Genomic DNA, 24,141 nt, shown 5'->3' with positions numbered 1-24,141 from the left:
ATCTAATTACTCTTCAAATGACCCTTTTTCTTTTTTTGCTAAGTTTATAATTCAATTTTGATTAACATATAAAATTGATAGAAAGAATATTAAAATAAAATAACATCCTTCTATACATTTCTTGAAACGAGATGATAACTAATGATAAATAAAAAGATAAGAATTGAAATTAAAAAAAAAATTAAAATTAAAAATAAAAATTGAAATTAAATTAAAAAAAATTATTTTATTTTTTACTTAATTTTTTTTTACCAAAGATATGAGACTCGAACCCAACTTTTTAATTGAGTATGGGGAGACTATGCCATTTGAGCTATTACTCATTGGCTTTTTACTTAATTTCTTGATGCAACAAAAATATGACTCCTCAATTTAATTTGTTCATAGTTTAAAAATTGAATTGAAAGGATTCACTCAATCTTATTTGTCCATACTAGAATTTCATTACGAAATCAAAAAGAAGATTTTTACCCTTCTAATCAGTAATCACCCTACTGATAACTATAATAATTTAAAAGGTATTTATAACTTTTTATTAGATTAAAATAATAAAAATTATAAACCCACTCACATAAAATCCAATCTAATAACTAAATAAATAAAAATCAAAATATATCAAATTAAATTAAATATTCTAAAAATATAAATTAATAACTTTTAAATAATACTTAAATTTTTTATATGACGAATATTTAAATCACGTATCATTTATGATTTTTTAACTAGTGTCTTTATAAAAAAAATATATAATTTATTTTAAGGGGTTGTTTTTTGTTTTTCTCCCAAGCTGAAAAAACAGTGTCTGGGATGAACAAATAAAATAGTAGTAGGCATAGCACTAGTAAATTCTGAAGAATCAGACGGTGGATGGGATCATGGGAGGATGATTAGAAAATAAAGAGTTTCAGACATGGCAATGTGCAAGCAACAAATGGTACAGCAGAAAATCCAAATCTCTATAAATTTTGTCTGATTGTGACAATGTCCCGTGAACTCTAGGGTTTCCGAAGATGTGATTCATAATCCATCCATTTTTAATGTGATCCAAGCTTTTTACTCCACTTTTAATTTCTTTTGTTTCTTTACGCAAGTTACTATTGGTCCGTTATAATCAAGAGAATAAGGAGGTCCTTTAATTCCCATCCAAAAATATCTGTTTCCAATGATGAAGCATTCATCTCCATGGATTGCAGGGATGATCATGAACACCACTATAGAAGCAGTATGTCTAAAGTTAGCTTTTAAATGTAGTCACAATTAGACCAATTATTAAATCCATGTAGTGAAGTATACTTGTCTTCTCTCGTTAGCTTTGCAAGCATTGCTTCTTCTTCTATAATAAGAAAACTATTAGGAAAAACAACAATCATAAGTGTATATTATAAAATACATATATATTAAAAATAAATTGAATAACATGCATAAATATATAATCATTGATTTTAATATATTTATATACATAATATTTTTTTAAAAAAATTATTTATCATTCTAAATTATCTTTTCTTTTATTTTTTTATATATCTTAAAACAATTTTAAATTATCTCTTCCAATTATTTTTCTTACAAAAACATACGAGAACAACTAGGGAACCAAAAGCATATCAGCCAAAAACCAGCCAAAATGTGTTTGGGCTCCATGAAAAATCGGATTTTAGTTTGTGCTCCGTGATCCCAGGAGCAGTTTTCAAACATATTATTCAAAAAATGATTCTAATTAAACGATTTTGTTTACTTTTTGGCTGATCACCTTTTGATTCCATATACTTTTCCAAAACATAATGAAAGAAAGACTACATGCTTTTTTTTTTATGTTTTGAAGGAATTAGTACTCAATTTATCTTGAATTTATACACAAAATTTAATTTAGTCTTTAAAATTTTAATTGTCTCTATTTAATTTTTAAAGTTTTAATTGCTTCTATTTAATCTCTTAACTTTACAAACGTGATTTATATTAGTTCATGAGACAATTTTTGATATATAAACATTAATGGAACGCTGACATAGATAATTAAAAATTTTTTAATAAATATCACTACGATATTATTTTATATTATTTAAGTGTCAAAATTAAAACAACGTCATTTTACTAATTTTAATGTGATATTCGATTGTTCACATCATCATTTTATTATTGTCTATGCGTCGAAAATTATCCAAATAACTAGCATAAATTATATTCACAAAATTTAAAAATTAAATAAAAAATTAAAATTTTAAAAACTAAATTAAAACTCGTATATAAATTCAGATATCAAATTAATTATTATCTCGTTTTGAAGGCATTAGTTTTATTTCAAAGGTTTTATAGCTTTAGAATAGGAGGATAATAAAAAAAATTACTTTGGATATATATCATTACTTGGTATGTAATTGGACTTTATTATATACAAGATAAGTTTCTTCAGCCCTCTTAGCTTAGGGTTAGTTTGAATTGATTTTTTACAAAAGTTTTTTTTTTATCTTTCTTAAAAAATATTTTTATGTTTGGATTATACATAAGAAGTACTTAATATTTATTCTAATAAATAATTTGTTAAAATATTTTTAATTTATATATATATATATATATATATATTACTTGCTTAAATACAAGTTTTTTAATAAATTATTTTTAAAAATCTTATCACAAATACTTATATAATTATATAAAAATAGGCTCAATTTTTTTGATATGGAAGGGATGTGTGTGTCTTCCCCAGATATGAAGTCATGGGATTCCATACCATTCTGTGGGGCAGGTTTTTTGTTAGTGTCAGGTCCATGAACTCGAACCATGCGACTTGTTTGAGTTTCAGATTTGGCTAAACAAATCGGTGGGTCCGATTTGGAGAGGATGGAATTTTGTATTTTCTGAAGGTGCTAATCAGACCCTCCGAGTTGCTAGTAGGGTGTAGTTTTTTTATGAATTCGGTTTATGGAATCGGAGGGTGCGATTTTATTATTCTATAATTTTTTTGAATGAAGTAAACCTAATCGCAGGGTCCGAGTTGTTGGTGACTTTAAATAAAAGTGTCTGAATGCTGGTGAGGACCTACTCGCATCTTCTTCTCCTTCTTCAATGGTTCTTTCTTCTGGTTTTTTGTTTCTCTGTTTCTTCCTTACTTGGCATGATAGCTAAAAATCTGGTTCTCAAGTTTTTCATCTTGTTTATGTGAATGAGAATAATGAGTGACAGAGTTTTATTGAAGGTGTATTATTTTGGTCAGATTTTGTTACAAACATCTGAAGGAGTAACATTTATTTGTGAAAATCTGTTAGATGTTGTGATTCCTTTCACAATCTCATTTGAAGAGCTCAAAGGTGTGATCTGTGAAAAGATTCATTCTGAGAGGGCAAGAAGAGTAGCCTGTATTCTATATAGATATCCTATACAAGTGTTTGGTGGATTCGTCCAGTTTCAAACCAAATATGTAACGGACGAAGTGAGCATGCAAGAGATGTTTTCAATGTATATTGAAAATCGGAGTCAACTCGCGTTCATCGAGTTGTATGTTGAGTTTGAGCAATCTGAGGCCGACCGGAATATTATACGGGAAGACTATAATAGTGAAAGTGAAGAAGAGTTCGAAAGCAACTACGAAGTTGTTGGTCCAGATGGAGATAAAGATCAAGGTGACGGACCTATGGCGCCAGATGTGTCAGATGTGGTAAATGCACTGGCAAATGAAGTGCCGTTTGAGGAGCCATCATTCATGCGAGTTTTGGATTTAGAAGCCATGCATATTCCGGAGTTTCCGGATTATATCAGTGCAGGTATGTAATTTTCCGTATTTATAAAATGGATTAGAATTTTTTAATAATTTATCTTAATAGTTGCACCAACTAGTTAAGTGAAGTGTGAAAATATACTCGATTAGTATTTATTTTTGTTTACCTATTTGTGTATTTAAGTTTAAGAAAGTAAAATTTGTAGGGAGTTATTGAATTAGTTGAATATAAATTAGAATTTATATATAAATTAGTAAATTAGTTAAATATCAGTTAGTATTTATGAGTTAATTTAGCAAGTTAAGTAAATATAAATTAGTATTTATTAGTAAATTAGTAAATTAGATTAATATAAATTAGAATTTATTAGTTAAATAGTAAACTAGTGAATTAGTTAAATATAAATTAATATCTGTTAGTAAATTACTTGAAAATAAATACGCATTTGTTAGTAAATAAGTAAATTAGTTAAATATAAATAATTTGGATTTATATCATAATTGATGCAGTAAAAATTGATTTATCTTTATTTTCGATGTTTAAATATTTGTGTATTAAATATTTTTTGTATGGCTGTCCTTGTGGCAGAAATTCCTTTTGTCGCAGATGGTGAATTTACCGTTGGGATGGAATTCAGTTCCAAGGAAGCTATTATTAAGGCGATAAAAGAGTATACCATACGAAGAAGCGTAGATTACCGGGTGTATGAGTCTGAGCCGTTGACATTTTATGCGAAGTGTACACAGTATGGGTCAGGGTGTGATTGGCTTATCCGGGTTAGCATGATCAGGCGGAAGTACTGTTGGGTTATAAGGAGGTATAATGGCAGTCACACATGTACCAGATCCACAATTTCTCAGGATCATTCAAAGCTGGATTCGACCACAATTGCAGAAGCAATAAAGCCGTTGGTTGAGGCTGACCCCGCCTTAAAGGTAAAATCGGTTATAGCAGAGGCGCAATCGAAGTTCAACTACATCGTTAGTTATCGGAAAGCATGGTTGGCTAAGCAAAAGGCAGTAGAAAAAATATTTGGAGGCTGGGAAGCATCGTACGAAACCTTGCCTATATGGTTTGAGGCCATGTGTCATAAGGAGCCGTCAGCTGTTGTACATTTTGAGACTATGCATGCATATCAAGAAGATGACCTGGTGACTGATATTTGGATATTGCATCGGGTCTTTTGGAGTTAGTACCCCTGCATTAGAGCATTCAGACATTGTAAGCCAGTTGTCCAGGTAGATGGGACTCACTTGTACGGAAAGTACAAGGGTTGTCTACTAGTGGCAGTTTCACAGGATGCCAACAACAATATCGTCCCAATTGCGTTTGCTATTGTGGAGGGAGAGACTTCTGATGCGTGGCACTTTTTCCTTAGAAACCTTCGTCAGTATGTTGTCACTCGGGATGGTGTGGGACTGATATCCGACCGTCACGAATCCATAAATGCAGCTGTGGAAAGGAGTAACGGTGTTTGGTCACCTCTTAAAGCTTTTCATATGTTTTGCATCAGGCATATAGAGTCGAATTTTCTGAGAAAATTCAAGGCGCCGTACTTGCAGAAACTGGTCGTCAATATAGGTAACGCTTAGTAAAGCTAATTAATTTACTAACGGAGTTACCTTCAATAAGTGTGTTTACCTCTTTTTTTACGTTTGTTTCTTTTTATCCTGCAGGATATTCGAGGACGGTGCGGGAGTATGAAGTACGCTACCAGCGTCTACGAGAACGGGGCGAGGCCTACACTAACTGGTTAAACCGAATCCCCCCGCGAACAGTACACGTTGGCTTTTGATGGTGGATATCGATGGGGGCATATGACGACGAATTTAGTGGAATGCATCAATTCAGTATTGAAGGGTGCACGCAATCTCCCCGTTACTGTCCTTGTGAAGGCAACATTCTACAGGCTTAACGAGTTGTTTACTCGAAAAAGAGCGGAGGCGGAAGCCCGGATTAATACTGGGCATGTGTTTTCTGATGTCGTGACCTCGAAGTTGCATGCAAACCAACTTGCATCAGGAAACATACAGGTTAGTTGCTTTGACCGGCAGAATGAGGTCTTTGAGGTGCGTGAGATGCCAAGTGGACTGGAGTTTGCAGTCGACCTACGTGGCCTTCGATGTGACTGTGATGAGTTCCAGGTGGACCGAATCCCCTGTCGACATGTGTTCGCATGTTGTGCCAACCAGCGACTGGATTGACAAATGTATGTGCATGATGTGTATAAGATGGACCAAGTTCGGCGGGTGTACCGAGTAAGGTTTAGGCCACTAGGTAATCCTACTACATGGCCTGCTTACAACGGACCTAGGTTCATGCCGAATCCGTTCCTGAGACGCGTGACGAAAGGTCGCCCCAGAATGACGCGCTTCTTGAATGAGATGGACACGCGAATGTTACGTCGGCCTAGGCGATATAGGCTATGTGGAGCTGAGGGACACAGCCGTAGCAGATACCGTCAGTCAGGTGGTGCAAATGCCGGCAGAGATGCTCAGTAAATTCACATTCTAAATTTCTCAAAACTAACTATTAATAACATCAACTATTACATACATTCATAATCAATTCTCAAGAATATTACAACATTAGAGATGCTGGTTATTTATTTATTTGCGATAGATCCCAATTTTTCTAATATATAACATTATAATTTATAATATTAATTACCTATTAAGTATTACTTAAGTAAAATTAAACACACATTTCTAAATTTTAAAAAATACTAATAATTATTCTCATTATCTTTTTTAATTCATTTTCTAATAACAATAATAATTAACTTCCTAACAATGATAATTATAATTAACAAAAATAAACTAACGTACTTTCAAAAATTAATACTAATCATTCAGTTTTTATTCCTACATTCAATTACTGACAACACAATAATATTTAATTTCCTAACAATTATAACTAAAAATTTAAAAAAGATTAAAAAAAACGTTGTATAAAAAAAATTAATAATAACCTGGTTTACATTTTATAATTTATTTTCTAAATATTAATATTCACTTCCTAACACTAATACATATATTAAAAAAAATTAAACAAATTTCAAAAAAAAATACTGCTTTTGTTTTACCTAAATATAACATCATCCTATTTACATTTTCAGATTCAATGTCTAACAACAATAATAATAATTAAGATCCTAACAACAATAATTTTAAAAAAATAATAATTAAAAAATTTCAGAAAAAAATAAAAAAAATTAAAAAATAGTCCTAACCATTCTATGTATATTTCTAAGTTTAGATCCTAACAACAACAACAACAACAACTAAATTTCTAACAATAATATTTGTAATTATAAAAATTAAAAAAAAAATTTAAACAAACTTACATAATCTGAATGATTGAGATAGTGTCTAATATGAAGCTCAGGACGATCAACATATTTAATTTTATATTTCTTTAGCATTTTCTTTTTTTTTTTCCACCATGCACACCCACTACCAGCAGAGGAATGAAGAAGAAGAATGAAGTTTTGAGGTTGAGAGTGAATGCTGAAAGTGAGTTATCGGATGGTGAGAGTCCCTACTGCATGCACTATGTTAGTATATTGGGCACCGTTTGGGGAGGTAGCTTTGCGTGACGCGTGTCCAGAGAGCCACAAAACGGACCATTCGAGTTGCGAAATGGATGTCGCATGGTCCGTGTTGCGAACTGGATGTCGCACGATCCAATTTCCTCATGTCCTGACTCCACACCAATGTGCAGCCTCCTTCCTTCCTATAACCGGGTGCAACACCAGCCACGGTTCTATATAGAAATTAAAAAGCGTATAAAAATACTTTTTTGATTAAAAATATATTTCACTAATCATTATTTAAGAAAATTCAATTCAAATACTAAATGATTGACATTGACCCAACCATAATTGGTGTTCATGCGCCATTTAACCTTATCGCTTTAGGCCTAAAACGTGGCCTCTAATGATACGGGTTCATTTCTTTTGAGATGTGGCCCAAAAGCTTGTTGTCGAACAAAGAAAAACAAAAACAAAGGTAAAGTTACAATTAAAAACTTATTTTACTAAAGCAGTTAAATTCAAGGTCAATTAAAAACTTCTCCTAGAGTTGAAAGCCCAGCTCAATCCTAGTGCTCTGTTTACAGTTCCACAAAGGGGACTTGATGTCTCTCAACTAGAGCTGCCGACGTAAAATTTAAATAAAACCAAAAACAGTTAAGACAATTTTTTAATAATAATTAATTACTCGTATGAAAATGTTTTAATGTCAGAATAACTACTAAAAAAATTATTAAATAATTTAATATATTTAACTAAATTATTTAATAAAATACGTGTATAAATTTTAATTATTATTTTTATATATAGATATTTTTATATGAGTAATTATTAAGGCGTGAATATGAAATGGTCCTCCTAAAGAGCAATGGGTCCAAAAATCACCATGTACAAAGGCGTGCTTTAATCATACCATCATGTGTAAATATTTGCACGTTTATTTTATTTTAAAATGGAAAGAAAGCGGACGCAATAATTGAAAAAATCTAGAAAGTCAGCATTTTTATTAAAATTTGGTCAATACTTAACCATCAAAAGAAAAATAAGTAATTTGATTTCACACACCATTAGATGAAATCTCATACCATTAAAAACATCAATGATAACTAATTGATGACTACAAATTACAAAACTTGCTCGTCCTAACATTCCTCGTTATAATTTGCCCCAGTGACCTTTGTACTATGTAAACATTACAAAATTTCTTCTACCTTTGTTGGCTAAGATCATTAGTTTACGACTATATTATCAGCCTGATAATGATGCTCAATCTAAATTGTCATAAATTATCCATTTTAAATTGACGCGTTAATGATGCAGAGTGTTCAGTGATCAATAGTGGCACTTTGAAAAATTCTTATGCGATCTTGAAGTCAAAGATATGCACCCATGAAAAGTTTGATGAGGGTACCCTCAAAAGTAGATTCATACTCATTGATCCACGTTCTTAAAGCTTTCGTTTTATTACACGAATCAGATCATCTAGACAGACATAAAAAGCACAAAGAAACATAAATCAAAGCATTCTAATGTCTCAAAATAACATACATCGACTTATTCAATATCAACACATTAATACGTCATCTTCCAAGACAAAGTAAAGTTTTTACCAAGAGGGATATTCAAGCGCTCAAACTCTACCATCTCAATATTATTTCTTCCATCTCCCTCATCATGCAAGTACTTATGTTCTGTTGTGTAAACTTTCACATTTGAGACATATGTCAATGGTTCTTCATCTATCATAACTCTGTAATTCTCCACCCCCATTTAATCCCAACACGCTAATCTTGTCAATAATCCAACCTTTTTCTAAAGCAAACTCACCTTCTACAACTTGTGACCAAACCTTCACAGTTTCCTCTCTCACAGTTGCATGAAAATCAATGTAGGTTGCAATTGGATAACCACTTCCAAGCTTCATCTCTTGCTGCTCATCATCATCAAGGAAGAGGTTACCTGTGGCTTCTCCATCATTTGCTCCTGCTGGGAATGTCACAATAAGGTTGAAGGGTGTGGTTCTAGCTTCCTTAGTTACCATTCCACCCTGTTGCATTGGAAGAATAACATTCTGATACAAATGCACATTCACCACATTCAAAGGTGCATCAAGTGTAACATAAGTCCCCTCTTTTGACACAATGGTATATGTCAAATCAAATAAACTATACCATGTTCCAGGTGGAAACAGTGCATTCACTTGTGTTTTGCCTTGTTCAAGAACAGGAGAAATTATCAAACTTTTTCCAAGCAAAAACTGTGTGCTGAGGCCATAACATTCAACATAGGATGGAAATGAGAAGAAAAGTGGCCTTGCAATTGGGGCACCACTAACATGAGCCTCATAGTTGAGTGTGTACAGATAGGGAAGAAGCTTATACCTCATACCCAAAGCATTTCTAGCAGACTCAGCAACTGAATCCCATAAATAAAGCTCCTGTCTTGGGGAATTAAGGTCTGCATGATCCCTTGAGAAGGGATAGAATGCACCAAGTTGAATCCATCGGTTACAAAGCTCTTCATGATCAGTGAAAGTTATAAAGAAACCACATATATCAGCACCAACCATTGGAATCCCATATAATCCAAAATTAAGCATTGTGATTATTGAGTATCCCAAATCCTCCCATCTGGATAAAATGTCACCTGTCCAATGTGCAACATACTTGCCTGAACCAACATATGTGGAGCGTGACAAGATAAAAGGTCGTTTTTTCTGAATGTCTAGAAGGGCTTTGTGAGTTGCAATGGATTCAGATAAACCATAGAGGCTGTGAGCATCATACTCTAGAACTCCATTATAATGAACCGCACTAGTGGCTATAGTTTTGGATCCTAAAGGAGCATGTACTCCTGAAGCATTGATTTTGTAGGGAGGGTTGTCCCATTTTGTGTTTGTTATGTCTCTACAATCAAAGCAGCATATCCAAGGTTGTGTTTCATTTGGACAAATCCTTCCCTCATGGATTCTGCACTTTCCAGTGCAGAAATTTGAAGCTTCATTCATGTCAATCCAGAGGCCATCAACAGGGACAAGTTCATGGAAGCGACGAATCTCGTCACCCCACCATGAAACTGTCTTTGGATTTAGAAAATCAGGGAAATATACTGCACCGGGCCAAACTTGACCCGTGAAGGGTTCCCCATCATGCTTGATGAAAACATCATTAGCCATTCCCCGTTGGTATACCTCATAGCTTTCGTTCACAGCAATTCCTGGATCAATGATCACAACATATTTCATGCCAATGTTGTGAATTTTGTCCAAGAACTTTAGAAGCTTGGAACGAGGGTAGTTGACTGGGTGGAGTGTGAAGTCCTTTGCCCCATCCATGTGATCATCATCATTCCAAATAACATCAAGTGGGATTTTAGCCTTCTGGTAATTCTCAACAACTTCTTCTACAACTGACACGTTTTGATATCCAAATTTGCATTGATGAAATCCTGTTAAATGTATACATAAGAGAAAATCATTGTTATAAATGAAAATTGTTACTAGAAATGATAATCAAAATGAAAAAAGAAAGTCATACCGAAAGCCCAGTAAGGCATTGGAGCTGGTCTTCCAATCAAAGAAGTGTATTGATCCACAACATTGAGAGGAGAAGGTCCTGCAAAGAAGTAAAAATCTAAAACTCCTCCAATGACCTTGTATGTTAGAGATGTGCCTGTGTAAAACACATCCATTCCATTGCTATTCAGCAACAGAACACCATGTGCATATGCCTTGCCACCCTCATTTCTAAGATCCATGTACACTGGGTGTGACCCGTATAAATCAGCATTCACATTGAAGGCTGATATGTCAGTTGTGAACAAAGTGTAAGGATCATTCGGATTTAGTTTGATTCCATGTGGCTGTGTGTGCTCTCCCAAACCATACAAAGAAGCATCTTTGGATAATTTGGTTGAAATTTCCAAGTATTGGTCCTTGAACACCAATGGACCAAATGGGTGAGAGTCATCATAGGTTGAGTTGAAAAGGGTGTCTCCATTTGACTTCCTAGTCACGGCAAAGCTGAAAGGGTCAGGAGTATAAGCAAGAACAAGCTCAGAGCCAGAGTACTCTGAAACCCAAGTTGAGTTCTTCGTTAAGAATTCAATACTTTGTTTTAGAGGAGGTGGTTGCTCCCTCGGCAAAAGATCATAAGGAACCTCCCACCTTTTGTTCTTTGCATCAGTGATGTGTACCCTCAAACGGTTCTCTGTCTCGTGTCTGCATAATTGAAAATAAACTTTGAGAATAAAACTAAAAAATGTGACTAATTGAATGCACATTTATGTTAAGTAGTGCTTACTTGGCATAAAACCTTAGAAGAGGAATATCAGCACCATAAATATTGTTAGTTTGTTTAACTTGGAGAAGTGCATGAATGGCAGCATCAGGTGCAATTTGAATAGATATGAGACGGTAACCTTGGCCAATGAAAGAAGAAGTGCTGGCTTGTTGAGCAAAGTGTAGAATACAAGAGAAGAATATGAGGGTAGCCAAAGGGCTACAAGGAGAAAACATAGCTAATAACTGAGGGAGTGTTGTCATGCACTGCATGATATTTATAATATAACATTATTAAATTGTATTTGTCTTTAATTTATATTGATAATGTACTGAAAGTGAATGAATAAAAGTGGATAGAGACATTAGACAATAGTCAAGGAGGTTGGAAATTGGAATTTCATTTTTGTAATGAAGTTTCAAAAGTCAGATACACGTCATATTCTTGGTCCATGTGAGTCATTCCTATTCATATACGGCAATGTGATGCTATTAATACAAATAGAAGCAAGATGCTTCTTTGAGTTTTTGGTAGACTAATGAATACTAAGGCCTAAGGTGGATGGATGCATGTCTTACGACTGTTTATTTTTTGTTGTTGGATTTATTTACATTAATTATGATGAATAATAGTACATATATTAATAGGGAAATTTTAATTAATGAGGGTTTAGAAATTACTACGTACTTTTTATTCTTTTTTCTAAATTCCCTTTGAATCCAAATTTCCTCTCTCTTACTGGAGGAATGAGATGCCTACATATTTGTTCGGAATGGTAATTGTGAATTCTTTATTTGAAGATATCTGGGACATAATTAATTTGTTCTTCAGATTAAGAAAGTGAGTGGACGATGATTAAAAAACTCATAGCAATTAGCATCCAAAGCTTCACTTTGTCTTATTATGATTTGTCCCCGTGAACTTTGTACTATATATAACTATATGTAGACTTTGTTACAAAACAGCAATATTATTTTCACACCAATAGGCGTTTATTTATTCTCAGTTATAGATTCTATATATTTATCTATGTTTATTCCATTTCTTTACAATTAAATTTAAAAGGTATTTAGGTGGACAAGTGTGCAAAAGAACATCTCTTCTAATTACGAAATTTATTTTACTTGTATCGACGCATTATTATTTTATAGTTTCTACATGTAGAAAATAACTTATTATTAGGAGTAATGAATAAAGTAGTAAGTTATGACTTATGAGTTTCAAATTCATTTTTTTAATATTAAGTTCATTTGAAAATTTTTAAATAAAAATATGATTAACCTGATTGCTATGTTATCTTTTTAATCTCAATTATTTATATAAAATATAATAAAATGTAGAATTATAACTTGTATGATTAATAAAGAGTATAATTTTTTTTTTATCAAAAATAGGAAGACTCAAATGCACAACTTTTTAGATGAATATAGAGAAACTATACTATTTGAGTTATAATTTATTGGCAATTAATTAAGAGTATAATACTCTTTACTATTTAAGAAATAATATTTATGTTAAATTATACAGTTAGTCCCTATACTTTCAATGAAATTACAAATTAGTCCCTATAGTTTAAAAGTTTGTAATTGGATCCTTAAAGAAAATTAAAATTTGTAATTGAGTCCCTACCATTCAAACACCGTTTGATTTAACGGAATATTTCTCAACATATTCTCTATTTTAAACATGTGAGTTGCACGTGTTTAACAATAAGGACTAATTTACAATTTTAGTAAAAATACAGGACCAACACTATAATTTAACTATTTAAAAATGACCAACAAATCCCTAACCCACTCCACCCCCACCCCCAGCCCTCTCATTATCACTTCTCCACTTTCCAAAACACAGAAAAAAGAGGAAAGAACATCATGAATTAGATTATGTAGGAGATGGCTGCCGTTGTTATTGTTGTTACAATCTCAAGTGCTGTTTGGTTTAATGTAGCTTTAGCATTATGAAAAACATATTCAGATATGTACCAACGTTCCTCAAACGCTACCCTTCTCCTCACAAACATTTCATCGAATACCAAGAATGCATCTTTCATTCGTTGACATCCAAAAACATGAATTAACTCAAAACCCACAAATTTCTTCAAGTATGAACATAATTCGTTTGCCCAAGCTTGTACAAAAAATAAAAGAAAAACTACATTTACATGTTGAAGTAATCAGAGAGAGTTCAGAAAGATCGAACAGAGTTAAAGTTTGAGACTTTGTGTGCTACTACGATAAAAGGAAGCTGAATTTTCATAATGGATGAGTTTTGAATTCATTGTAATTCAACATTTCAAACCATATAATCAGCATCATTGAACAATGGTAGAAAAGCAAAAATGCAGCCCAGCAAATTATTATTTGCTTGAAGAGGAACTGAATTCGCAAAGAGGAAGGGAGGGAAAAAAGAAGGAAGCTGCTGTGGTGGTTGATGCCATGGCCATGACTGCCAGTGAAGAAGGAAGGGAAAGAGGGGAAGAGAAAGGATAATAGAAAAAAAAAAAAAAAGAAGTGGACATTATGGTAAATGTGTATTTTTTTTACAATAAATGTTATTGAGGACCTAATTATAAATTTTAATTTTTTTTGAGATCCAATTATAAGCTTTTAAACTATAGAAACCAATTTACAATTTCATTAAAAGTGCATAGACTAACTGTGTAATTTAACCTAATATTTAAGTACGGACCTAGTTTACTTTGATACATACTTTATAAAAAAAACACATAAAATCATTTTTTTTTTCAAATAAATGTACCTTATTAATATACAAATAACTAAAGTTTCAAGGCTTACTCATTCACGTAACAACATAAGTAAAGTACCCTCAAAAGTAAAAAATAAGTTCATAATACAAAAGTAACTCTTTTGAAAAAAAAATTTAAAATATAAAAATTTTATATTAAAAAAATTTATAAATAAATTAAGTTGTATTTAGTCAAAAAAATATTTATTTAAAAAATAAATAAAAAAATTATTATAAAAAAATTCATAATTTTAATTTTTTTTATAAATATTTTAAATAATTTTTTAAAAAGCCACAAATTAATTTTTAAAATGGTATTAAATATTAATGTTATAATTTTTTATAAATTAAAAAATTACTTATAAATTTATCCAAACTGACCCAAAAAACACCTTAAGCTTTCATTTAAAAAAAATTGATGTCTATAAAAATTGTGCCTAATTTGTCTACAAATAAAAAAAATATAAGGTGGGACTCACCTATTTATGTTTAAATTTCATAAGCAAAATTTAGGCAGCATAAAAGATACCTTTGTTTTATTACATGAATATTAGATAAGGCATTCGACCACAATAGTATCTCAAAATTAATCCCAATAAATCACCCCATCTTCCAAGTCAAAGAAAAGTTTTTACCAACAGGGATATTCAAGCCCTTCAACTCTACCATTATCTCTCTCTTATTTTTCCCATCTCTCTGATCATACAAGTACCTTTGTTCTGTTGTGTAAACTTTCACATTTGAGACACTTGTCAATGGTTCCTCATCTATCATAACTGTGTGTAATGCTCCACCTCCATTTAATCCCAACACGCTAATCTTGTCAATGATCCAACCTTTATCTAAAGCATACTTGCCTCCTTGAACTTGTGACCAAACTTTCACAGTTTTTTCTCTAACAGATGCATGGAAATCAATGTAAGTTGAATAACCATTTGCAATCTTCATCTCTGGCAACTCATCATCATCAAGGAAGAGGTTCCCTTGAGCTTCTCCATCATTTGCTCCTGCTGGGAATGTCACAATAAGGCTGAAGGGTGTCATTCTAGCATCCTTAGAAACCATTCCACCCTGTTGCATTGGAATAATGGCATTCTGATACAAATGCACATTCACCACATTCAAAGGTGCATCAAGTGTAACATAAGTCCCCTCTTTTGACACAATGGAATATGTCAAATCAAACAAACTATACCATGTGCCAGGTGGAAACAATGCTCTGACTTGTGTATTTCCTTGCTCAAGCACTGGAGAAATCATGACACTGCTCCCAAGCAAGAACTGTGTGCTGAGGCCGTAACACTCAGTGTAAGATGGAAATGAGAAGAAAAGAGGCCTTGCAATTGGGGCACCACTAACATGAGCCTCATAGTTGAGGGTGTACAGATACGGAAGAAGCTTATACCTCATACCTAAAGCATTTCTAGCAGACTTAGCTACTGAATCCCAAAGATAAAGCTCTTGTCTTGGGGAAATGTAGCTTGAATGATCCCTTGAGAAAGGGTAGAAAGCACCAACTTGAATCCACCTATTGCAAAGCTCTTCAGTGTTTACCAACAATGTTAGATTTTTGGTACCATCTATTTCTAAGCTCTTGGGATAGAAACCACATATATCAGAACCAACCATTGGGATCCCAAAGATTCCAAAGTTGAGAATAGAGGATATGGTGTACCTTAAATCCTCCCATGTGCCCTTATTATCACCTGTCCAATGTGCAGCATATTTGCCAGAACCTACAAATGTAGAGCGAGACAAAATAAAGGGCCGTTTTCCTTGAAGCCCTTGAAGGGCCTTGTGAGTTGCAATGGCTTGTGAGAAACCATAGAGACTGTGAGCATCATACTCCTTAACTCCATTATAGTGAACAGCACTTGTGGCCACAGTTTTCAAGCCTATTGGAGCTTCAACTCTTCTAGCATTGATCTTGTAAGGAGGATCATCCCAACGTGTGGCAGTGACGTTTGTGCAATCTAAGCAACATGTTGGGTTTGGTCGACCTCCAACTATTGGAATGGGACAAACCCTTCCCACTGAAACTTTGCACTTGCCAGTGCAAAAGTTGGAAACTTCATTCATGTCAATCCAAAGGCCATCAACGGGTACAAGTTCATGGAAGCGACGAATCTCATCACCCCACCATGAAACTGTTTTTGGATTCAAGAAATCTGGGAAGTACACTGCTCCTGGCCACACTTGACCCATGTAGGGTTGACCTTCATACTTGATGAAAACATCATTGGCCATTCCTCTTTGGTATACGCCATAACTTGTGTTAACAGCAATTCCGGGATCAACGATCACAACGTATTTCATGCCAATGCTGTGTATCTTGTCCAAGAACTCTAGAAGCTTCGGACGCGGGAAGTTCACTGGATTCAGCGTGAAGTCCTTGTGGCCATCCATGTGATCATCGTCGGTCCATATCACATCAAGCGGGATCTTTGCCTTTTGGTAATTCTCCACAACATATTCTAGAACTGATACGTTGTGATATCCCCATCTGCATTGGTGGAATCCTGTTCTTGCCCAATAACACAAAAAGCAATCTTAGTCAAACCTAGCAAGATCATACAATTATATAAGCAATAACTTATGTAAACATGTCTTCTTTTTTTAATAACTGCCACATGCATACGTTGTTAAATTTTTTTATTGTTTGTACTTATTTGGCCTTACATGAGATAGATACTTTCCTTTTTCTGATGAAATATGATATATTAAATTTCATACTTGACTTTATTCAAGAATGCAAAAAAATTGTATGAAGTTTCACCATTCATTAATGTGACGACATATGTTGCTGTTTAGGGTGAAAGATCTTCAAAGGCATAATAAGTAGACATGAAATTTTGATAAGTAAACATTCACGGTTAAGTATATACCAAAAACTAACTAGCTGCTTAGAATACAATTTAAAATACATAATAACTTAAACAGTATATATATATATATATATATATGATGATTGATTTGATAGCTGAATTTTTAAGTAGAAGTAATATTTGTTTAACATATAAGATTGATCTTATATAAGAATAATAATTTTAAAAAATAATATAATAAAAAAGGTAAAAACTTATATGCATGAAGTTGATAATTAAAAATTATTAAATAATTTGATAAGTTTGAGTAAATTATCTTTTAAGAATTTTTTATTAGGGAAAGTATGAGGAGAGAGAAGATTATTGTATGTAAGTTTTTACTAATAAAAAATAGGTGATTGTTATGATGCCTAAAAATGTTTGCCTAACTTATCAAAAAGGATTAAAATTAATATTTAATTTTAAAAGTATAAAAGTAAATAATTATTAAATATTAAAAAATTATCATAAAAAGTAAATTAGTCAAAAGTTAAACAACAAATTATAGACACCATAGAATTCACCTAAAAAAATAATATAATAAGACAAGAGAGCGAAAAGAAAGGAAAGAAAAGCATACCAAAGGACCAATAAGGCATTGGAGCGGGTCTGCCAATTAAGGAAGTGTACTGGTCAACAACATTAAGAGGCGAAGGTCCTGCAAAGAAGTAGAAATCTAAAACACCTCCAATGACCTTGTATGTCAGAGATGTTCCTCTGTACAACACATCCATTCCATTACTATTCAGCAACACAACACCATGTGCATATGCCTTCCCTCCTTTGTTTCTAAGATCCATGTACACAGGGTGCGCCCCGTATAAGTCAGCATTCACGTTAACTGCTGATATATCACTGCTGTACAATGTGTAAGGATCATTTGGATGTAGTTTGATCCCATGTGCCTGTGAATTCTCTCCCAAACCATACAAAGAAGCATCTTTGGGCAGCTTCGTTGAGATCTCCAAGTACTGGTCCTTGAACACCAATGGACCAAATGGGTCAGTTTCATCAGAACTCGAGTTGAAAAGGGTGTCTCCATTTGACTTTCTTTTCACCGCAAAGCTGAATGGATCACAAGTGTAAGTAAGAACAAGCTCAGAGCCAGAGTACTCTGCCACTGATCTTATTGGGTTCTTCTTATTGCTAACAATCTGGACCGGTTGCTCCCTCGGCAAAAGATCATAGGGAACCTCCCACCTTTGTTTCTTTGCATCAGTGATGTGTACCCTTAAACGGTTCTCACTCTCGTGCCTGCAAAACATGAAGAAAAATAAAAAATGTGAATGTTTGAGGGCAAGTAACTAAGTACTAGGTACTAAGCATGCAATGCGGTTATGTAGTTACTTGATGAAGAGACGTAGAAGAGGAATGTCAGGTCCATAGATGTAGTTGTTGTGCTTAACTTGGAGGAGTCCAAGAAGTGCACCATCAACTTCTTCAAGAGATAGGAGGGTGTAACCCAGGCCAATTTTGGTAGGTTTAAGATAAGAAGAGTAAGCTTGTTCAACAAAACAGAGGAGGCAAGTAATAAGAACAAGGGAAAAGAGATAGAGAGAAACCATAGCTTTTTTCTGACTTGTGATCATAGTTATACATAGTTAGATACCAATATAAATAAGAAGGATAAACCCTAAACCATAGCTCCTTTATTTTTTTACTTCTTAGCTCATGTCTGTTTAAAAAAATAATAATTATACTAAGAAGATCTATAGGAAAAGATATGCACCAATAAGTAAAATGAATAATCAAACCATACACAAAACAAACGTACATTTTTATATCTGAAATTTATACATGGATAATGGCCCCGTCAACTTAAATTAATATGCCATGACCCATGATTATTTTTATTATTTTTGCACAGAATCTGGCTGTTTGTATTGCTTGCTCCGAGGGACATTGGGATTTATTAATACTATCATATGTTTTATGATGGATCATCTTCTAATACAACCAAACTTTGCTGCCAAATAAGGCCAAAAGCACGAGGGATTTCAGCAATGGTAACAATTTCGTTACATCCATTTTATTGTATAATCTAAGCAATAAGCATATTAGTACATCCTAAACTTATAATAATCCCCGAATGGAAAATGTTGCTTGGGCACATGCGAATTCATCAAATAAGTAACATGTTCGCTATTTGACCAGTCAAATCTCAAATGGGATAAACAAATACTGCATGGTGAGATCCAAAAGACAAAATAAGTAGGGAAAAGAGAGAAAAATAAGAAGTAACGGGAACCAAGCATTTTGTTTTCAACGTTGTTTCATGGTTGAACCCGCTAAATTGAGCATGAATCTAAAATAAATAGAATTATGCTAAGTAATTAATGACTTTTTTGAATATATGAATAACGGGTTTTAAAATTGGTCCAATTAAAGTAAAACACACTATATTTTAAATTACTCACCTAAATCTTAATATTAGAATAATTATTCGCACACCTTGTGAATTAAACATCTGATATATCCATTGTTCACATTATTTAATATTTTTATTGTCTACCTATACTTTTCTAAATAAAAATTATACGGGACAGAAACTGAACATTGTTAAATAAAGATATGAATAATGCTACTAACAAAATTTATTATTTTTATCAGCCCAATTCTAAATTCTAATAATATAAAAATAAGATGTAAAATTAATTTTGATGTACTATTAATATAAATAATTTTACATATATATTTGCTTACATATCGTTACATAAAAAAATAATTATTTTTTATATTAACTACGTAAATGATTATTCAAATGAACAAATATAATTAAAAAATAGTGAAAACTCAGGTGCAGTCGACTTCACGTGAAGTTGATAGCTGAAAACCGTTAGATGAAAATTTAGTCAAATCAGTCAAATCATCTCACGACTTTCAGTTATTAACTTCACATAAAGTCGACTTCATCTGAGTTTTCACCATAAAAAATTAATTTATCAAAATTAAACTCATAAGGTGTTAATTCAGGGTGATGACTAATATTAAAAAACTGCTTCAACTAAACCCTAAGCTGCAAAAACTTTAGTCCCTAACATTTCTATAAAGAAAATGCCCTTTTTTTTGGTCAAGAAAATGCCCTTTAATGGATTGCTAATGCCTAATATGAACATGTCCGCTGCAAGAGTACTCAATAAGCCTGCTACTCTTAGAGGCCCAAAGCCCAAGTATACTCTTTTATACGGCCGATCCATTCTACATTTCTACTCCTAAAGTCATATTTTTATTAATTAATTTAAAGTTATATGATTATGATTTAATACAGTTTTTCAGACAAAAAAATACAAAATGAATTCAAATATAAAACTAAAATACAAAAAAAAAAACATAAAAACAAAAAAGTAATTACAAGAGTCAATCTCATTATTATTATTATTATTATTATTATTATTATTATTATTATTATTATTATTATTATTAAAACTACTTCAGATACATTGCTAATCATCCACGAGTTGTAACTTGTAAGTCACTCTTGTAGTTTTATATTTTCATACACATTTGAATCAAGAAAATTACATATATATCCAGCCTTTAGCCACACGCCCTCGGCCATTCCTTCGATCCTTCCCTCAATCCCTCCCTATCAATTCACAATAGAAAAACACATTTTCTTATTAATAAAAATCAACTTGGTTTCAATCATGCTGTGTGAAAGTTCTTCGTTGAAATCAACCCCCAATCATATTTTGCTTATTTTTTCAATGTAAACAACGTAAATACACAATGTCATCCCTTTTGTTCTCTTTTTCCATTATGCATTGCATATCGAAATCAATTTTCGATTCTCGGAATAAACAAATTAAACATGAACCAATAAAATTTTAAAAGTTAAGTACGATTTTGATCTCTAAAATATAGGACGAAAATTTTTTTTTTCTTCAACTTTTTTTTTATACAAAATCGTCCCTAGCAAAAGAATCAAATTTTCACACCAAGGTAACTTAATTTTTTTTAATAGAGTAATAAAATATTTTATCCTTAAACAGTCAAACTTTTATATTGGCATATACTATTTTATTAAATCCGCAAATTAAACACAATATGAAAGTCGAAGAAAATCGGATTATTTGGAGAAGTGAGAGGGACAACAGGTTCACGGTGGCTTTCAACTACAAAACAACTTTTTAAATAGTGCATTCTCCAATTAGCCAATTACCCGATCTGTACAGAGAAAAGAGACTCTGAAATTCGTTGTGGGAACCCTAATGTCTGCCAAAGATTAAGGTATTCCTGTGGAAACCCTTCATGATGGCATTTCAGTTTGTCGTCAACTTCATAAAAGACTACCAGCAATCTCAGAAATTTGCCCTTGTCGTCAACTTCATAAAAGACTACCAGCAATCTCAGAAATTTGCCCTTGATGCAACAATTTGGGAGAAAACGTAAATCACCGATTAATTGATTGTTCAAGGTCACAAGAAGTTTGGCAGAAGTTAGACCTAGGATCTTATCTGACGCAAAACAGCTCAGAGGAATTTTGGGTGCGACAGAGTCGGTTCATGAAAGGAGCACGACGAAGACAACATTGGAAGAAAGATTTAGCACTGGCAGCAATTATTCTATGAAAAATTTGGACCACGAGAAACCTTTTTGTTTTTGAGAATAAAAGCACTTCACCATATTTGATTATCACTTGAGCGCATGAATTCATGGAGGAGGTTTAGAAGAGAAATGAGTCTTAATATATATTTTTAGTCATATTTTGTTAAAGATATGTTAATTGTTTGGAAAACTCTTTCTTACACTACTGTATAGTTGTCCAATATAAATCCACAACTTTTGTTTATTTTTTTTTTAATAAATAAACATCACTTTGTCTTTGAAAAATAAAAAAAGATAATCAAACATAAATGTACACAAACATCAATAATAATCCAAAATACATACACTGTTGGACAAAGAAGGTGGCTAATCAAACGTTTTAGAGAAGAAGCAAGAACAAACATTGGGTAATCAAGTAATCAAACCTATTTAATGGAGTAAAATAATCAAACTTAGCTTTTGGGTAGAGAACAATTGAGGATTTGGGGTCCAGGGCAGAATAATGGAATTTAACTGGTTTGATCTGATTACCCAAATTAAACCAAACAAAACCAATTGCATCGGATCAGTCCCTAATAGAATTATTGAATAATTAAAATGACACAAGAGAATTAATTGTCATATATATATATATATATACTCCGAAACAAATAGATTGAAAAAAAAGGGAAAACATAAAGAAAGAAATGCTCACTAGCTAACATTGAATTTCTTATGCATCTTTTCTTTTTGCGTGTGGGATGATAGAGGGTAATAACTAATAAAGTACATAAACAAGCAAGAACTAGTCGGGTTCATAGATTAATTTAATAATAATAAAATTAAAATCTAGGAATAACTACCATTTCGATTTTTAAGATTTGAAGTTAAAATCGAAATTATTCCTAACTTTTTGTTTAGTTCGAAATGTTCTTCAACGTTCTGTATTAAAAATTTAAAATCGTTCTTTTAAAAATACCAATTTTTAAATGACAGAAATATTTTTTGTATGTTTTTCTAAGTCTCTTGTATCCAGACTTCTTCACTCTTTCAAAATAATAACAATCTACCATCAATAATTAGGGGTGTTCAAAATCAATCCGAACCGATCTAAACCGACCAACCGAACTAAAAAAACCGAAAACTGAACAAATCGAAAAACGAAAAAACCGAAAAAATACATTTTGCTGTTTTTATTGCGGTTCGGTTCGGTTTTCGGTTCTGACAATGAAAACCCTAATTGAACCGAACCGAACCGGTATATTAAAAAAATCATAAAAAACCAAACCCCCCTCCCCCGACCCCACCCCCAGACGTGACTCTTGAATTGTGACCTAACCCCCCCACCCCCAAATGCAAACCTAGCTCTAGCTGCACTTTTCTCTCAGTCTCATACTCTCGCTCTTTGCACTGGAGTCTCGAGTAGGAAGCCCTTCCTCCCATCACTTGGCAGCGCTGCCGAAGACTTCTTCCCAGCGAGCACTGACCCAGCAGCTTTCTTCCCAGCAGCGCCGAAGCCGAAGCCTTCTTCCCAGCGAGCACCGACCCAGCAGCGCCGAAGCCTTCTTCCCACTGAGCCACCTAGCATAGCACCACCCAGCAGTGTTTTCGGCCACCCACAACACAGCACAGCACAGCACCGACTACCAAGCCACCCAACCACCGATTCAAGTGAGACATGGAGCCCGAGCCTCTGAGTCAGGTATGTAATTAAGTAATTTGACTAATTTCTGTTCAATAATCATTGTTCAGTGATTCATTGTTGCTGGCTGTTGTTAACTTGTTATTGTTTTATTTGTTTCTCATTGTTTAGGGAAATTTATTGTTTTATTTGTTTTATTGTTTTACTTGTTATTGATTCACTGATTATTTGATTTCATTGTTGCTAGTTGTTGTTTTCTTGCTGGTTCAGTGTTCATTGTTCTATTTGTTGTTCATTGTTTAGGAAAATTGCTTCTGATTGTTAGTTCACTGATCATTGTTTAATTTATTTGTTGTTCTGTTTTTAATCTATTTGTTGTTATGTTTTTGCTCTTGAATTATTAGACCAAAGAAATTGGATTGATAGATAAAAATGATAGTTTGTCCTGTTTGTTATAACCCTTGTAGCTTTGGTTATGATGTATTAGGAAAAAATCTGCATGCACGCTTCCCCTTCCCCTGTATTGGAAGATATCACTGGATCACAACATGCACAAAAATGATATCACTGTATTGTTGCTACGTGCTGTTTACTGGTGGGTGCATTGTTGATTTGATGAATTATTTTATTGTTGGTTTTGTTGCTGGCTTGCTGCCTTGCTGGTTGCTGTTTATTGTTGGTAATTTTCTGGTTGCTGTTTATTGCTGGTTGCTGAATTATTTTATTGTTGTTCTGTTTATTGTTGGTAATTTGGTATTACTGGTTATTGAATTATTGTTCAGTGTATTGTTCAGTTTATTGTTGATAATTTGGTATTGCTGGATTGCTGCTGGTTTAT

The 24,141-nt window shown here is 32.9% G+C and overlaps 2 protein-coding genes and 1 pseudogene across 3 annotated transcripts; 1 reads left to right on the top strand and 2 right to left on the bottom strand.

The window, feature by feature from the left end:
- The first annotated feature begins 3,433 nt into the window (after positions 1-3,433).
- Positions 3,434-5,508, top strand: LOC148546898 (uncharacterized). The gene is made up of 4 exons (XM_088499428.1): positions 3,434-3,758; positions 4,302-4,864; positions 4,952-5,294; positions 5,390-5,508. The coding sequence occupies exons 1-4, from the start codon at positions 3,434-3,436 to the stop codon at positions 5,506-5,508; spliced, it is 1,350 nt and encodes a 449-aa protein (XP_088355554.1).
- Positions 5,509-8,627: 3,119 nt separating this feature from the next.
- LOC107617661 (alpha-xylosidase 1-like) lies at positions 8,628-11,831 on the bottom strand (annotated as a pseudogene). Its single transcript, XR_015899161.1, has 3 exons — positions 11,547-11,831; positions 10,782-11,464; positions 8,628-10,692 (listed from the first exon to the last, which is right to left on the bottom strand). The product of XR_015899161.1 is annotated as an alpha-xylosidase 1-like (transcript).
- Positions 11,832-14,820: 2,989 nt separating this feature from the next.
- On the bottom strand, positions 14,821-18,712 carry LOC107616178 (alpha-xylosidase 1-like). The gene is made up of 3 exons (XM_021111037.2): positions 18,482-18,712; positions 17,715-18,388; positions 14,821-16,789 (listed from the first exon to the last, which is right to left on the bottom strand). The coding sequence occupies exons 1-3, from the start codon at positions 18,697-18,699 to the stop codon at positions 14,871-14,873; spliced, it is 2,811 nt and encodes a 936-aa protein (XP_020966696.1). The 5' UTR covers positions 18,700-18,712; the 3' UTR covers positions 14,821-14,870.
- Between the last annotated feature and the right edge of the window lie 5,429 nt (positions 18,713-24,141).

Source organism: Arachis ipaensis, chromosome B9, assembly GCF_059453495.1.
Source record: "Arachis ipaensis isolate K30076 ecotype BB chromosome B9, ASM5945349v1, whole genome shotgun sequence".
NCBI classification, from domain to species: Eukaryota; Viridiplantae; Streptophyta; class Magnoliopsida; order Fabales; family Fabaceae; genus Arachis; species Arachis ipaensis.
This window is presented reverse-complemented; position numbering and strand designations above follow the sequence as displayed.